This window comes from Balaenoptera acutorostrata, unplaced genomic scaffold (genome assembly GCF_949987535.1).
Source record: "Balaenoptera acutorostrata unplaced genomic scaffold, mBalAcu1.1 scaffold_629, whole genome shotgun sequence".
Taxonomy (NCBI): Eukaryota; Metazoa; Chordata; class Mammalia; order Artiodactyla; family Balaenopteridae; genus Balaenoptera; species Balaenoptera acutorostrata.
Genome location: NW_026646311.1, coordinates 27,474 through 45,010, shown reverse-complemented (window position 1 = coordinate 45,010; position 17,537 = coordinate 27,474). Strand labels below are relative to the sequence as shown.

Below are 17,537 nucleotides of genomic sequence, written 5' to 3'. Positions count from 1 at the left end.
TCAAGTTTTGGCAGAGACATGTTTATTTTAATTGTTGGCCTTCAAAACTCTAGCTTAGGAATAAGCATCTGCTTCTTTTCAATTTTCCGCATAAACTGGGTAAATTTCTTCAAGTTGCAAATGAGGGGTGAATATACACTGTATTGCTTCTGGAAAGGTTACAAAATTGCAGCACTTTTTGTGAATCCTTTATGAGAGATCTTACAGCATTACCCTTAAATCTTAACTAGGGTTCTTATAATGTACTTATATTTAAGCTGTTTTCAAAGAACATAATACATTAGCATCTAGACCTTGTGCCCAAATATCCCTCTTTGGAGCACTTGTCGAATACTCTAATACATTTTGAACTCCTCTCATTGCTTTATAGAGATTCACAAAACACATGGATCCTTTCTCTAAGATGAAAAACCTCCCAGAGGAAAAGCACAAACACAGCCTCAGCCCACCTATATTGGAGACCCTGTAAACAATCTGACAAATAATAACATACAGTGCGTATTTCTCCAGCTATAGCCTTTGGAGGAAATCAATAAAACTTTCAGAAAATTAAAGTTAGAGCTCTTGAAACACTGTAGGAGGTAACATTCATCCTTTGCAAATACCTTAAGAAAACTGACTTCTGAGAGAATCCAATCCCTATTATAAAATAGTCTTCCTTCACCAGTAATGGCAACACTGGTAAAGGCACTGCTAAGCATGTTTGCACTCATCTGAACCAAGCAGGCATAGAACCTAGGTAACAACGCCCACTGGCTATTAATATGATTGAAACTATCTGTGAATTGGGACTCAGTTGATATTAACATGTAAAACCCCTGAAAATCTACAAGAGCATTTTCTTCTGGGGTGTTTTATTTCGTCGGTTTCTTTTTCAGTCTACCTTTTAAGGTATTACCCAATCTCCATGTTATGTATGGTGTCTAGCCATGGTACTGATGTTCATGATTCCATGAAATGGCATCTTTGCTTTACAAAGTATCAGGGTTATAACAGAGAGAGTGGTGAAGGACTAAGAAACATACTTTAATAGAGCCAGTTAACTTGCTGGACACTAACATCCAGTCAGGAGCCTCAAGTAACATCTCTGCCCAAAAGTTTCAATTGCTAAATATCAAGGGAATAATACCAAGGCCCAATCACAGAGTAGCAAATACCAGAGGCCTCGGAAAATCCCAAGAGAATAGCTTCAATGGCAGTGATTCTCAAATGTTCAAGGTACACAACAATCACCTGGTGAATGTGTAAAAACAGTTTCTGAGGCCGATCCTCTGAGATTTTAATTCAGCAGGTCAGGCGAGGTCCATGAATTTATAGTTCTAACACGGCTGGCGGAACCAGAGCTGCTGCTCTGAGGAACACACTTTGAGAACCACTGCCCCACCACTATTAAATCATAGTCGGCAGTCTTGTAAAATGCAAGTTGATTTGCATGTTCATTAAAGTTTGAGAATCACTGCTTTAGGAAATGAGGCAACAGGTTTGTTTGGTTTTTTCCTTCCTCCTGTGATATCAGGATAGGGAGATGGTGAAAAGAGATGTTTTCAAAAGAAAGTAAGTGCTTAAATCACACTCTTTGTCATGAAACAAACCTATCTGGCCACCTTGCTCACCTTCCTCAATGAAGCATCACTCACTCCTTCCTTTATCCACCTCTCCATCCTCACTGTACCTTACCTAGGGCTCACGAGGAGACAGAGGTCCCATATGAACTTCAGATCTGCATGTTATAGATTTCCCGGGAAAATCTAGAATTCATATAATTGTTTTTCTAGTCCATAAAAATTACACTGGCATTAAACAAAGAATCAAGTTTGAATTACATACGTTTAGAAAACTTTTCATGTAAATAACTTCACAAGAAATTCACAGAAAAATATTTTTTTAGACTGATTGGCAACAGGGCCACGACAAGAGCAAGAAATGTCAACAGAGTGGCCTCCAGTGGTCACCCATGTCTCAGAGATGGAGGAAGGAAAGATAGCCTCTTGAGTGATTTGCACTGTATGTAATTTTACATTACATGTAATTACGTGGACTAAACCAAGTGTAACACAGAAGACTAAACATGCTATCATTCCATGTGATGAGCCTCTACAAAGAGGAAAAAACAGAAGATGTGAAAAAAAACACTTTTTTTCTACTTTAATTTTGTACCTATATGACATGATGAATGGTCACTAAACTTACTGTGATAATTATTTCATGATGTATGTAAGTCAAAGCACTACGCTATATACCTTAAACTTTTACCGTTCTGTATGTCAATTATATCTCAGTAAAACCAGAAGGAAAAAAAAAGTGGAAGATGTGAATATATCAAGCCTTGGCAATGGGAAAGGCCTAAGTCCACGTGACTAATCACACCTCCTTCTTGCTGATTCATGCTATTGTAGATTCAGCAGCTCCAGCAGCAAAACAGCTTATCTGTTAATAAGCTACAGAAAGATGAGCCCCAAGTCCCATCACGCACTGCAGAAATGTGAGTTGAACTGGCAAACATCTCCCAATCCACCACAATAACCCCTTGCCTCGCTTACCTGAAACTTTCACACATACCACATCTCCCCAATTATTTCCATAATCAGTGAGCCTATTGCTGATCTAAAACCTGACACATACATGAGTAGATTCCAGGTCTGTTAAGTACCAGGAGCAAAGGAGGACATAGAAAAACACCGCATTTAGTCTCATTTTCTCTGAGAAATTCAGTGCACTGCAAGACAGCACTGGACTGAGAACACGGAACCAAGGTTCTAACACCAGTTTTTCTACCAGATACCTTGAAGCAAGTCACTTGGCCTCTTTCATTTCATTTCTTTCAAAATTAGACTACATTATCATTCAGATACTTCCATATCTAGGAGTCTGTGATTATGCTGAGTATCCATGCTATTAGAAAGCCAAAGAAACAGCTACTCAGAAGCACATGGAAAATAACCATCTTGGATGAGACTTAAGAGCTGCAGTGGCACTAGCTCCACACAAGGCATCCTAATCCCAGGTCCGAACTCGGTACTGCAGGCTGCCCAGAAACTGGGGCATATAATAAGGTTTATTCATATGAGCATCCTTCCGAACTTATTCAACCAGAAGTCTTTCATGAATACCACCCAGATGCTGAAATTAGGATCGCCATCCTTAGGTATCAGGGATTAAAGTATGATCCAAAGAGTTCAAGTTGCCTACAAAATGTCTACAACTGCATGGAAGTTGAAGGACTCACTCACCTCATTCCCACCACATCCTGCAAAGCCTTTTCTTAGAAGGAAATCAGAAACTCCCTTTTTTGAAGACAGATGGGTAATTCATGTACAACCATCTATGAGACTGCCTGCATGGGGCCTCCTTGTTTGAAGACTACACAGATTTTAAATTAAAAGAACCATCTATGTCAACTCTGCCTAGATGATGTGTTCAAAGGGAAGACTCAAAGCAGCAAACTAGAGGGAACTTTTCGTTTACTTATTTCTAAAAAGCCAAATAAAGCCTCTAGGAATGGTTATCTGTCATTTCCTTTCTCAGCACCCACTGTTCCTTCTTCTGGCTGCAGTCACAATTTTTATTTGCAAACCACGACTACCGCCCTCAGTGGACCCATGTCTTCTGTCCCAGGGTTCCTTTTCCTCTAAGAATTTTATGATCTGCATGAATCACTTTGCATAGATAACTAAAATTGATCATTAAAATTGGAAATTAAAAAAAAAAAAAAAAGAGCATGCAACACCCCGTTCTTATTTTGCTTCAAGGATACTCCTACTGAGCTCATGGAGCTGAAAGCTGCAAAAACTTGAAGGATCCTCCTCTCAGGTTGAAAGACTAGGACATGAAGTACCCAAGTATGCCACACAGAGTTCAAGAAAAGGAATACAGCCAGATCTTCCATCTAAGTATCAGGAAGAAATCGGAGGTAGGGAAAAGAATTGGGGTAGCTCAGCAGTAGCCTTTTTCTTAACGTCAGAAGCCTGATTTTTATTCCGAAACAAGACTATAAAACAACATTTCCCAGACATTCTCGCATGGAGGTGTAATCATGTGACTGTGTCTGGGCCAATGACCTGCAAGAACAAGTGTTATGCTGGCTTCCAAAAGGCTCTGGCGAAAGTCCAACTTAATGAAATGAAAATGTCTGATTAGACCTTGACTTGTCCTGACAACTCTGGTCAACTATTAATGCAAGGAGTATCATGAGGAAGAAAGAACTGCTTGCAAATGGACAAAGTAAGCAACAAATACCCCTGTCAACAGCATTAAATTATTTATCAATCACACACTACAGGTTATATCACAGTAGTTACAATGATGGAGGCCACTGGGTCCTCACCAACAAAAAGACTGGTTCTTCCACTTTTAGGACAGTTATGTAGAGCAGGGGTCCCCAACCCCCCAGGAACCTGGCCGCACAGCAAGAGGTGAGTGGCGGGGAGCGAGCGAAGCTTCATCTGCCGCTTCCCATCACTCACATTACCACCTGAACCATACCCCCAACCCCCCGTCCGTGGAAAAACTGTCTTCCACGAAACTGGTCCCTGGTGCCAAAAAGGTTAGGGACCGCTGATCTAGAGGACTACAGCGCACTCAGCGTTTATCAGGAGTCTGTGCTTTCACAGAATCTACTCTTCAGTAAGTCTACGAATCTTTTATCCTTGGCCCTAAACGCCAAAATCAGGGTTGTACTTTATTATAATCAAGGTGTTCCGGAATTTCTGGTGAAAATAAAAGTTTATACTCATATTAAAAGTGAATAAATGTTTCTGAATCTACCTTTCATCTTTGGTTAATATGTTTCTTACTAAACAAGCCAAATTCATAAAGGAAAAGACAGGTTACCTCATAACACTTTCTTTTCAACTAAAGCAGTAAAGACCCACACTAACACTGCATTTTTTTACTTCCAAATTCTATACATCAGGCTTCTCACAGAAACTTTCACTTCAGCCAGTGGAATACCTTGCAGGAGGCAGGCACTCAAGAAATATTTGTTAAGGTGACTTGAACATAGTAACACATTAGGTGAACATTATAGGAAGTTAGCCTGAGAAGAAAACAGCTTTTTACCATGTTCTTTATTGCCAAGTGAAAGGATATACATATATAGCCTTGTTCGCTCAAAATGTACCCTCTCCACATCACTGACATCCTGTAAATGGCCATAAATCACAACTGGTCCCTGTCATGAGAAAAACTGTGTGTCAACTTGTGTGTGTCTGCCTTAAAAGACAGGTGCAAGGGTACAATCAAACATATTTAAGTGCTTGGGAAAGAAACACTGCTCTACAGAAGCAAGGGACTATTAGGGGCAGGAATTATAAACATATACACCTTTTATAGCAATAGACTCCAGACAGGAAATCAGGATGAGACTGGTCTATCCTGGCATTCGTTTCATAGAGTTTAGTTTTGTCTGATGAATATTTAAACCCAAAGCACTGCAGTGGTAGTGCCAATATATGTCATATTTTCAGTTGCATCTCCTTTCTGGACTAGGAGCGCCCCTAACTACTCATAAGCCTTAAAATCCTAATTATTGGGTAGACCAGCGGCAGACTGGAGTGACACAAAATTAAGGTTGACTTTTAAGAAAATAGGCACATGTCTTGTACTGCTCTATTAGATACACTTTGGCATTTTGCAGAGCCCAAATGAATTACAGAAGAGACACAGGTACTGTTAATACATCACATGCCTTCTAAAAATTCTGGAAGACGTGGGGAGTCCCACATCATTTCTTTGGGACTAGAGACGTTGCCAAGGACTAAAATTGATGATGCATAGAAGGAGAACCCTCCAAAACTAACTCCTCTGCTTTGCTGACCCAAAGGAAGCCAAAGGAACGAGACTCTCTCACTCCAAGTAACTCCCTAAACTAACAATGTTTAGAAAAAACAAGTATTTTCAAGATGGTTCAGAGTTGGAGGATAGCAGGCAGAGAGTAGAAACTGACTTGGATTTGATTATGGGGTCACGAGAAAGGATCAGAAATGTTCATTTTTAGTTGTTATTACTGAAGTTTTTATAAAATCCCAAGACATTCACTAGAACTTTACTAATTAAGACACGTAACCCACACACAACTAGACTACAAATACTTATAATACATGTTTTTGGTTTTTGGTTTTTGAGAAAGAAATCTCAACTACCAAAGGTTCACCAGCTGCAGGACTTCAAAGGCAGTAATAGGAGCAATGGTCTCCAATGACTCAATTTGGAAAGAAAAAATCTCTCACACAACCCACCCATTAGACAAGATGACATATACATCTACTTCAGGACACCTTACGTTTTGGATGAATAGCCTTGAATTTACTTCACAGCCAACAGCTTGCCAGAGAAAACTTCGAGTTGGATCCTATTACTTAATACACTAAATCCACAGCTCAAAGTCCATCTCACTGGATAACTGAATATAACTAGCGATGGGAATTAAAACTGAGGATGCCAGCAGCCCTGATTTCACTGTTATTATTTGTACTGTGTGAAATGATTTTCATATTGGCAAGTATGGGATCTCTGAAACTGTGCACTCTTCCTATCTACCATGGTACATACGATTATTTGCCCATGCACGCTCTGAGGGGCAATGTGGTACAATGAAAGGAGCCCTGAGCTTGAGTCAAAACCAGTTCTAGTGCCAGCTCTGCCACTATCTGGCTGAAGACCTTGGACCACACTTTAGGTCCAAGTTTACTCATTAATTTATTTAATAACCATGATGTGATCACAGACCTAAAAGAACACAACATTGCTCAGCTGTAAAAGGGGGGAAACTAGACCTAGTTTATAGAACTGGTGTTAGATTTAAATGAGATAATGGGTGTACTTTGCATCCAAGACACATTGGTGCTAGTCTTCTTCTACCACAACTATCAGGCACTGTGTTCAGTCTAAAACACCACTGCAGGGAGCACACTGGAAGCCCTCATCACGTTTGTCATCACTGGGTAAAGCCTCTTGCCTCTTAGTCAGTAAAATCCATGAAGGCCAGGATTTTCTTCTTTCTAATACACAGACACATCCTCTGAACCTGCATGTGCCTCAGCACCTAGTAAGCACTTAATAAATAATTGTTGAATGAATAAATTCTCTTTTATTCCTTAAAATAACTCTGGATCAACTAATATTTTTACCATTTTACAGTGAGGAGGCTGAATAATGAGATAAACTGTCTATAAAATCAGGTGATAAGTCCCTTCCAATTCCACAATGCTATCTATAGTTTTTATATTTTCCAATAGTTCATCATTATATCATTCTTCCTAAATAATTGCTACTTACTCACATTTATTGGTTATTGCTTAAATAATAGCAAGAGTCTCCAACTATAAAATCTACTCCTATCTTTAAGGAAAATAAAATATTTGAACTATAAAAAAAATCATTTGTTTCTAAGAAAACTTTATTCTCACATCTACACACAAACTATCTAATGAGGTTATTCTTAAGAAACTCTTCCAAGTAATTTTCCCAACCTGAACTTCCATATCCTTTTCCCCAAATAAGCAGCGAAATAAACAATCAGTCAAGAGTGATATTAAAAACATGGGGGCAATCCTGTCCCTAAAACATTTCTTCACCAAAATTTGGATTCTTTCACTTTAAGAGCAGCAAGATCATCTTTTTTACTATCTTTCAGAAGATAACTGTAGCTTCCCTAGTCTGGGGCCCTAAATGAGAAAGACCTGGGTTAGATGCAGCCAATGTCACAGGGTCTCGTGGCTCTGAATCAGTATTTTCACACACTCCCAATCATAAATGCCCCAGAGACCTCCTATCCCCAAAACGGACACTGCTGTATCTCAAGTTCAGGTTTACAGAATGATGGCCTCCTCCAAGGCCTTCCTTAGAAAACGTATTCCCAAATTTGCCATCTCACCTCACGCTTCCTTCTCCAAAAGCAGCCTACTCTTTACCACTTATAAGTCTTCTCCTCTAGAGGGCTGAATGTATATTGGGGCACTCAGCAGATATTACACTCTACTCCATCAAAAGGATCTCATAAATTTGTTTTCATTTAGTAATTAACATTCCTCTAGACTCGCAGAAGTGCTGAGGGCAAAGTCATAACGCTTTTAATGGCAAAATCAAAATGGAAGCCCAGGTCAGACTTCACATCTAATGCTGTTGCTGGCAGACCCAGTGATTTTGAGACCGAGCAAGATGATTTTATCATTAAGGCGTCACCACTGCTGTGCAGGGAATTTCTCTTTCATTACACCTCAGCTCCCTCCCACCTCAAAACGCTGCGTACAGTTCTAACGTGCTCTGAAACCACAGCAACTTATGACAGAGCAGCCATCATGATGACCTGTAAGTCATCAAGATACATATCAACCACTGGCTATGTTATTAATACTTGAAGTATCAAATTTGCTAAGGAAGCAAAAAGGAGCTTCATTCTTCCTCAAGGGGAATCAGAAACCAGTATGTTCAAGAGAGGATTTCCATAGGAAAACCGCCCCTGCCTCAGACAGCACCTACCATCAACATGTTTATGGGCAAACACAGTATCAGAAAAACATGCTGTGAGTCTTAGAAACAGCATATGCCTCATTTCATAGGGGCTGCTATGGTGCTAGGCATTGATTTTTTGTTTTTTGGGTTTTTTTTTTTTACTGCATTTCAGAGAAATAACCGTAAAATGAAGGTCTATAACCAGCATATAACACAATAAACAACAGCATCAACTTCTGCACCCTTTTTGTGAATGGTTTCCCTATGCTTTAATTGAAAAGGTAAGTTTTAATATGCTTTGTGTTTTCTCTCAAAATAGTTTGGGACCAATTCTATTCTAAGACTTCTGTATTTACCATCTCCATCCAAGGTCCAAAGATTACAGAATTTACAAATGAAGGACACCCCCTACACACACACACACACACACACACACACACACACACGTCAGTAATAGAGGAGCTATGACAACAAAATTCCTGAATGACAGAAAGAAACACAGAGGACAGTGGCTTGAAACAGCAATGGTGGTCACCACAAGCTTTGTCCTAGAGTTCAGCTCAGGTCTTTCTGAAAGCCTGGACCAAAAATTCACAAAAACAAGAAGCAGTAACACAGTTCACATAACTTTCCTGAGCTTAAATATATAATAGAGCTGGGTAACTGTCCAACCTAGGTAGTATCTTCAGGGAATCTCAAACTCTCATAAAAAACCAAGGTTTCTGGCTCAAGAAAAGGCTTAAAGTTAGAGATGAGCATTGTTAAATCACTGGTTCCTATTCACATTTCAACCCTTGAAATAACGTTTCACTACTTGTCTCAGTCACCAGCGACTCTAGTCTGTCTTGAGAAAGCTCACACGCCTCCCTGGACTCAGCCATCTCCTTCTCACCGACAGGTCAGGTCCAATACAACCAAAGCTTAATTCACTTTAAAAGATATGTGAACTATTATTCAAGGACAGTAGCTGTCTGTTCACAGAAGCTTCATCCACATCAAGGCAGCTGAGTTTGTGAGCTTGATTTTTGTATTCTTCTTTCATTCTGTCAAAATTCAAGCTTACAGATATTTCTACTTTCAGTCTATTCTTTAATAAATGTCCCGCTCAGTGGAAGACAGGACTCAGAGTTTCAATGACATAACTGCATATTTTCCCAAGAAAATTGTTTATGTACCTTTCCATAAATGTTTTAACTTTTTCACCTAGAATATAAAATCCTTGAAGAAAATGTCTGTCTTCTATAGTTTAGCAAGATACATGCTCAACACAATTTCCAAATCACCTTTAGTACCAATTTTAACCATGAAGAACACTGAAAATTCTACTGTAAATTATCAAATATATGGAAGCAAATATATAAATGAAATTCTTCTGTCATTTAGTACCAAGAAGAGAGATACAAATATAGGATAATTTCTCAAATGAGTTTCAACTACTTAATGTGCTACTTTAAAGCATATTCACAAACAATAGAAATAATCAATCTGAAGAACTGGATTCATCTCTATACACAAGGGACATTTTTATACAGTTGCTCGAAGAATTAGCCACACAAGCACAATAGGTACCATAAAGATTAAAAGAAAGTAACTGCATTAAAAATACTTCAGTTTATTAAAAGGAACGGTTCCTATTTTATATGTATACACATCTATTTTTATAGAAAAGAACACATCTATTTTTATTCTAATTTCCATGACTCACTCCCCACCCATTCACCGAGGAGATAGATAACAGTTGATCCTATTTTTCACCTTTTAATTTATTCTACCTGGAGAAATAAAATTCATCACTGTCCCATGTTATTTTCCCTCCCCTTTGGACATTTATCCACTAAATAAACATCTACTACCCACTGCTGTTAAGCAGTGTGCTGGGTCCTGGGGCTCCATCCCAGTCTCCTCTGCTGGTTTCCCCTATTTGCCCCAATTTCTAAGCGCTGAAGTGTCCCAGGACTCAGCCCTGTCTCATCCTCAAGTCAGTCTACACATGCTCACTTGGTGGTCTCAGCTAGTCTCCTGGTCTAACTAGCATCTATCCTATGCTGACCACCCCCATGTTTATATATACTGCAGACCTCTTTCCTGGGCTCCAGTTTCACATATGGACTCACCAACTCATCCTCTGCCAATAGATGTTTTACAGATCTCGAACGTTTAACAGGCCCACCTAACTCCAGATCTTCTCCACCAAACCTCCTTTCAAAGGATGAAGTTGATGACAACTTCGTCCTTCTAGTTAGTTAGGCTGAAATCCTTGAAATCATCCTGACACCTCTTTCTGTCATACCCCACATCCAAGCTATCAACAAACCTCTCTTGGAAGGCTGGCCAAGGAGACACTTTGACGTAAGCTTCTGCCCAATCCTGACGCCTCTGCCTCCCTCCCACTATGTTGTTCCCAAGGGCACATGCTTACAAGTATTCTACACACTAAACCCTGTCTGAGTCTACTTCCCAAATGATCCAAATGCTTCAAGTCTTCACTACAAACATCCATTACAATATTGTGCATACAACAGCTTATCCCTACTAGAAATAAAACAAAGGATGATTTTAGCTGATCTATGTGTAGAATCATATAGTTATAGATTCAGAGATTAAGGATATTGCTTGTCTTCTTTACAAGGACACTGAATGCCTCATGCTGCCTTACTACTCTTTTTGTTTATCCTTCATGCAGCAATGAAAGGCTTTAAATAAATCTTATCCATTCAAGTCCAACTGGTATTTTTTCTTTCTCTTCCCTGAGGAGCATCTTTTTTCTATACTACCACTTCTCTATTACTTCAGTTATTCACTGCCTTTAGTTGTTTATCTTATTTTTTTCAGAAATATTCCTTCATAACAAGGAGGTGCTAAAAACCTCATTTCACAAGTAGGTATGAAAAAGAAATATCTTGAACACCTTTCCTAAAAAGAAATCTAAAGGTAGGTAATTTAGTACATAAGCCTTTAGGAAAGCATTAGAAGAAAGTAAGACAAGGTCAAATATTAACAATTTACTGAACATAAATTCTCATTACACAAAAAAGTATCTCTCCTTATAACTTCAAAATATTAATAGGGCAACACAGCAAAATATCAAGTGTCAGATGCAGCTAGACTACAAAATGTTATGTTTTTATTTTAGAAGTATGATTTTTATTATTGCTGAAACGAGAATTTTAGAAAAAAAACTACCATCAGTTTCTTAACATGTAATTTATTTGTAAAAGTCAACCAAAACAATCTGAATTCAATCATCAGCTCAGGAAGCAGATTCCATGACATTTTCTTCCCCTAAATGCTAAATGACACAGGCAGCGATAAAATATGCAGAGAAAGAACCATGTCACAGAAGATGTGACAATTTTGATAAATGATGATAAACTGTGATGTAGAACAGCCATTTGTAAGCTGCTGTTTTCAAAAACATGTATTTTAATGATGATTTTTGCCAAATATCATTTTAGAGAGATATTCTGTAATAAAACCATTGACAAACAAAATTGGTACCTTATTATAAATTAGAACAGAAATGTATTTAAGTTTTCAGCAAACTTGTAATTTTGCTTTGAATGAGAATGCATTTTAGATCCAGTCAGTTCCTTACAATGTTAAACACAGTCATCATCTGACCCAGAAATCCCACTCCGAGCTATAAAACAGAAATTAAAACATACTTTCACACAGACCCTTGTACATGAATGTTCATACATGCAACATTATTCATAAAAGACAAGAAGTGCAAACAACCCAAATGTCCATCAAGTGACATATCATATCAATAGAACAGAATATTATTCAGCAATAAGAAGGAATAAAGTACTGATACATGCTACAATACGGATGAACCTTGAAAATATTATATTAAGGAAGCCAGTCACAAGAGGCTACATATCATTATGTTTATATGAAATATAAATTCTATTTATATGAAATGCCCAGAATAGGCAAATCCCTAGAAATAAGATGTAGATAAGTGGTTGCCTAGGGTTGAGAGTGTAGAGGGAATGGAGAATAATTGCTAATGGATATAGGGTTGCTTTCTGGGGTAATGAAATGTTCTAGGATTGTGCACCGTGATGGCTGCACAACTCTCTGGCTATACACAACCTCTGAATTGTATACTTTAAGTGGGTGAACTGTATGTGAACTACATCGCAAAAAAGCTATTTAAAATGCCAGTTAAAAAGGCCAGTCATGGGCTTTCCTGGTGGCGCAGTGGTATAGAATCCACTTGCCAATGCAGGGGACACGGGTTCGAGCCCTGGTCCAGGAAGATCTCACGTGCTGCGGAGCAACTAAGCCCACGAGCCACAACTACTGAGCCCAAGTGCCACAACTACTGAAGCCCGCGCGCCTAGAGCCCACGCACCGCAAGGAAGAGTAGTCCCCGCTCGCCGCAACTAGAGAAAGCCCACACACAGCAACAAAGACCCAACGCAGCCAAAAATAAATAAATAAATCAATTTACTTTTTAACAAAAGGGCCGGTCAGGTTGTAGCTGTTTATAACTTGTATAGACTTTTCAAAGTCTAAATCCCTAATTATTAAAATATGTTTCTTACTGTCCACAAACCTCATTTCATTTCCTTACATAAAACCATCTGCCTATTCCACTATAAATACTACACGTAGTGAAAGAAAGTGCTTCTAAAATTAAATCATGTTTTCAAAATAGATTTCTCCTTAATGTATTTAATTTTAATGATTCGCATGTGAATTATCCACACTTTCCATTAACTATGGTTAAATTTTCAATCTCAGATAAGTATCCCCCAATACAAAAGCACATTAACAGGCCATTCCTCTCCCAACACAAGCTGTGTGGACTAAATTTTTAACGTATTAGCTTGAATTTTAAAAAGCAAAATTAAGGAGGCAGATCTGTAAGAAAAGCAAGCACATGAAGTCTCAGAAGTTTAGAATGGAAAATATTTTCAAGATTGATCCTCTTCAGGACTACCGAAACTTTAATATCTAAGAACTAACCCCAGGAATTTTGTGATATTCTCATATCACCTTACTTTTTAAATTTTTATTGGAGTATAGTTGATTTACAATGCTGTGTTACTTTCTGCTATACACACCTTACTATTTTGCCTTATTATTTATATTTACATTAAGTTGATTCCTTTCCTTTCTTTTCTTTTTAACTTAGCAATGTATGACACAACATCAGTGAACTTATGGGTTTGGTAAGCTATCTGTACTAGTCTAACAAACATTACAATAAATAAAATTTTCAATGGTGATGTGTCTATCACTTAAAAACATCTTGCACATGATCAGTACTACATCTACCACACTATGGGAAACACTCATCTAGTTTTATCTTCTCATTTTATGGGTGAGAAAGTTGAAATTCCTGGTGACTCTCAAAAGTCTGTGCACATCAGAACCTCCTGGAGGGTTTGTGTTAAAATAGAGAGTGCTGGGCTCTTCCCCAAGAGCGTAGGTCTGGGGTAAGCTCTGAGAATTTACGTTTCTAACAAATATCTAAGTGGTACTAATGCTGCTGGCCCAGGGACCGCCCTTCAAAAACCACTGACCCAAACCTACTAACCCCAAATTAGTCAGACCAGAATTTAAACTAGAACCCAATCTTCTCTTAGATGCTCTTATAATTATATGCTCTAGCAAACATGTTTAATGTTGCTGAATTTTATTCACCTTTCACTTAATTTTACTCTTTTCAATAAAGGTGATTATTAAATGCTAAAGATCAGGTTTATACATTTTTAAGACTTCAGAGTTGTTATAAAATAGTGATTAATAAAAATTTAAGGAAAAGAACATTACAATCACCTTTGAGGACCCTGAATCCCTTTTCTTGGTCACATACCCTCCATTAGTCCTTTGAGATAAACATTATCTTCAAGTTTGTGTCTTATCATTCACTTGCTTTTCTTGTTAATTTTCTCATAGCTGTATCTCTAAATAATATATTGTTTAGGTTGTATGTTCTGAGCTTTATACTATATCTTTTCATGCTATTTGCTTTTTTTTTCAATATGATGTTTTTGAGATGTAGCCCTCGGTTTTTATCAGTAATACATTGCTTTCATGGCGGGACACTATTTCATCTACAAGAAAACAGCACTAAAATTGTTGACTTTTTTTTCATTTTGAAAAAATCAGAGGTAAAAAAGAAGTTGCAAAAATAGTACAGAGAAGTCCTATGTATGCTTCATCCAGTTTCCTCCAATGGTTACATCTTACCTAACTATATTACAGTATCAAAACCAGCAAACTGGTTTTGGGACAATGCTTGTGTATAGTTTCATGCCATTTTATTATATATGCAACTCTCAATTTTTAAGTTCTTTTTTCTTTTTTTCTTTTTTCTCGCGGGCCGCACAGGCCGCGAGACCAAGGGCCGCGGGGGCCGGGCCGGCGCGCTGCCCCCGCCCCGCCTCAGGCCGCCCGCGCTTGGGCCACCGCCCGGCGACGCGAGGCCAGTCCCACCCCGCCCCCACCCCCGCCTCCGGCCCGGGGGTCGCTCACCTTCCGCGTTGCCCCAGACCACCATGCCCGGGCACAGCCGCCTCCTCCGGCCTCGCTGGCCCCGCCGCCGCCACACGGTGCCCTCGCCTGGGGCGGGGAGAAGGGCCGAGAAAGGAGTCGCACCGCCGCACCGCGGCCCACGCTCGCCCCACGCTCGCAGCGGCCAACCTGAGCGCGCCCAATGGCTGCTCTGTCCCTCCCCCTCCGACGGGCGCGCGCGCCGCGGCTCCGCCCCGCCCCTCCCCTCCCCTCCCCCTGCGGCGGCCGGCGCGCTCCCAGGCTCCTCCCCGCCCTTCCCCACCCGCGGCGGTTCCGGCCCCGGCTCGCACTCCGCCTCGCGCTAAGCAACTGCCCGCCTCGCGCCTAGCCTCGGGCGACCCTGAACCACCGGCGCGGCGCCCCTCCCAGGCCCGCCCGCGGAGGTCAGCCCCTCCGCTGCACGGGACCGTCTCGCTCGCGGGGGCGGAGAGGAGCGCGGCGCCGGCCCGCCTTCCGCATCCCGAGACCTGCGCGCCTCCCGCTGGGGTTGATGCGCTGTTCTCCTCTCTGCGAGTCCCCGCCCCGCGCTGCACTCCCCAGTCCGGGAGGACACTAGTTCAGGGACTGACCATGCTTAATCAAGATCATTCTATTGATATTAATGAATATCTGAGTTACTTCCTTTATTCCCCCCCCCCCGCCAATTGAAGACAATGCTCCTACCTATTAGAAAAATGAAAATCCAAACACTGACAGCCCCAAATACTTGCAAGAATGTGAAGTAATAGGAACGCTCATTCATTGCTGGTGGGAATGCAAAATAGTACAGCCATTCTGGAAGAGAGTTTGGCAGTGTCTTACAAAACTAAACATACTCTTACTATACGATCCAGCAATCGGACTCCTTGGTATTTACACAAAGGAGTTGGAAAATTATGTCCACATAAAAAACCTGGACACAGATGTTTCATAGCAGCTTTATTCATAATTGCCAAAACTTGGAAGCCACCAAGATGCCCTTCGGCAGATGAATGGGTAAACAAACTGGTGCATCCAGATAATGGAATATTATTCAGCACTAAAAAGAAATAAGCCATCAACCCATGAAAAGATATGCAAGAACTTTAAATGCTTATTACTAAGTGAAAGAAGCCAATCTGAAAGGCTACATACTCTTTGATTCCAACTAAGTGATACCATAATGGTGGATAATGTCATTAGTCAAAACCCAGAGAACATACAACACCAAGCGTGAATCCTAATGTAAACTATGGACTTTGGGTGCTAATGAAGTGTAAATGTAGATTCATCAATTGTAACAAATATACTTCTCTGCTGAGTAGTTGATAATGGTGGAGGCTATACATATGTGGGAACAAGGGGTACATGGGAAATCTCTGTACCTTTTCACTCAATTTTGTTGTGAACATAAAACCGCTCTAAAAAAATAAAGTCTACAAACTTTAAGCTATAAGATGAATAAGGTCTGAGGTTCTAATGTATAGCATGGTGACTAATTGATAACACTGCAATATATAACTAAAATTTGCTAAGAGAACTTAAAGGTTGACCCCCAAAACATATACATATATATTTATATAGTCCTCTTCACCATAAATGTACGGCTGTGCTCCTGGCTTCTCTAATCTCTTCCAATCATCTATTTTTATTTCTGCTCAGCACCATGCTGTCTTAATTGGTAGAGTTTTATAATAGCGAGTCTTAATATCTAGTAGGTCAAAAATCCCCAATTCACTCTTCCATTTGCTGTTAAGAATCAGCTCACATGTTCTATGTGGGGGAGGGAGGTGAAGGAAATTCATTTTAGTTTCATAAAATCTCTAAAACAATTTGGGGAGAATCACATCTCCTGTAGATTGAAATTTTCTATTGAAATAAGATTTATTTCTCCATTCCTTTAGTTTTTCTTAAGTGTCTTTGTTTTATACTTTTCTCCATATAGTTGTTGCCTATTTTTGCTAGAGTTATTCCTAGGTACTTTATAATTGTGATAATATTATAAATGGTATCCCATTGCCTTTTCTAAATAGTTGTAGCAGAGTACAGAAATGCAATTGATTTTGTATATTGATTTTGTTTGCAGTATACTTGCTAACCACTTTTATTCATTCGCATACTTCATCTGTAGATTCTTTTGGTTTTTCTACAGGGACAAGATATCCTCAATGACTAGTGATAGCAGTTTCTTCTTCTCCAATGCTAAGAATTCTTCTTTTTCTTCCTGTGGAAGACTTCCTATATAATGCTGCAAAGAAGGATTATCTTATCTTGTTGGTGAAAGGTGTCTTATCTTGTTTCCAATATTAAAAAAGAATGTTTTCAATGTTTCACCATTAAATATCACATCTGCTGAATATTTATACCTTCTAATGATAGTTTGTTCATTTTGTATCATGAATAGATACTGAATGTTATGGAATGTATTTTCTACATCTCCTGAGATTAAATTTTTTTTAAATCAAGAATTCAGTGGGGGACAGATGGATTGAGAGTTTGGGGTTAGCAGACGCAAACTATTATATATAGGATGGATAAACAACAAGGTCCTACTATACAGCACAGGGAACTAAATTCAATATCCTGTGATAAACCAT

General features: G+C 39.4%; 1 protein-coding gene across 1 annotated transcript in view; it reads right to left on the bottom strand.

The window, feature by feature from the left end:
* The window catches only part of LOC102998326 (ELKS/Rab6-interacting/CAST family member 1-like), a 116,534-nt gene extending 101,404 nt beyond the window's left edge, over nucleotides 1–15,130 (bottom strand). Inside the window, 1 exon segment of the mRNA XM_057539551.1 lies at nucleotides 14,944–15,130. Within this exon segment, the coding sequence (XP_057395534.1) occupies nucleotides 14,944–14,968 (25 nt within the window). The 5' untranslated portion in view covers nucleotides 14,969–15,130.
* Nucleotides 15,131–17,537: the final 2,407 nt, after the last annotated feature.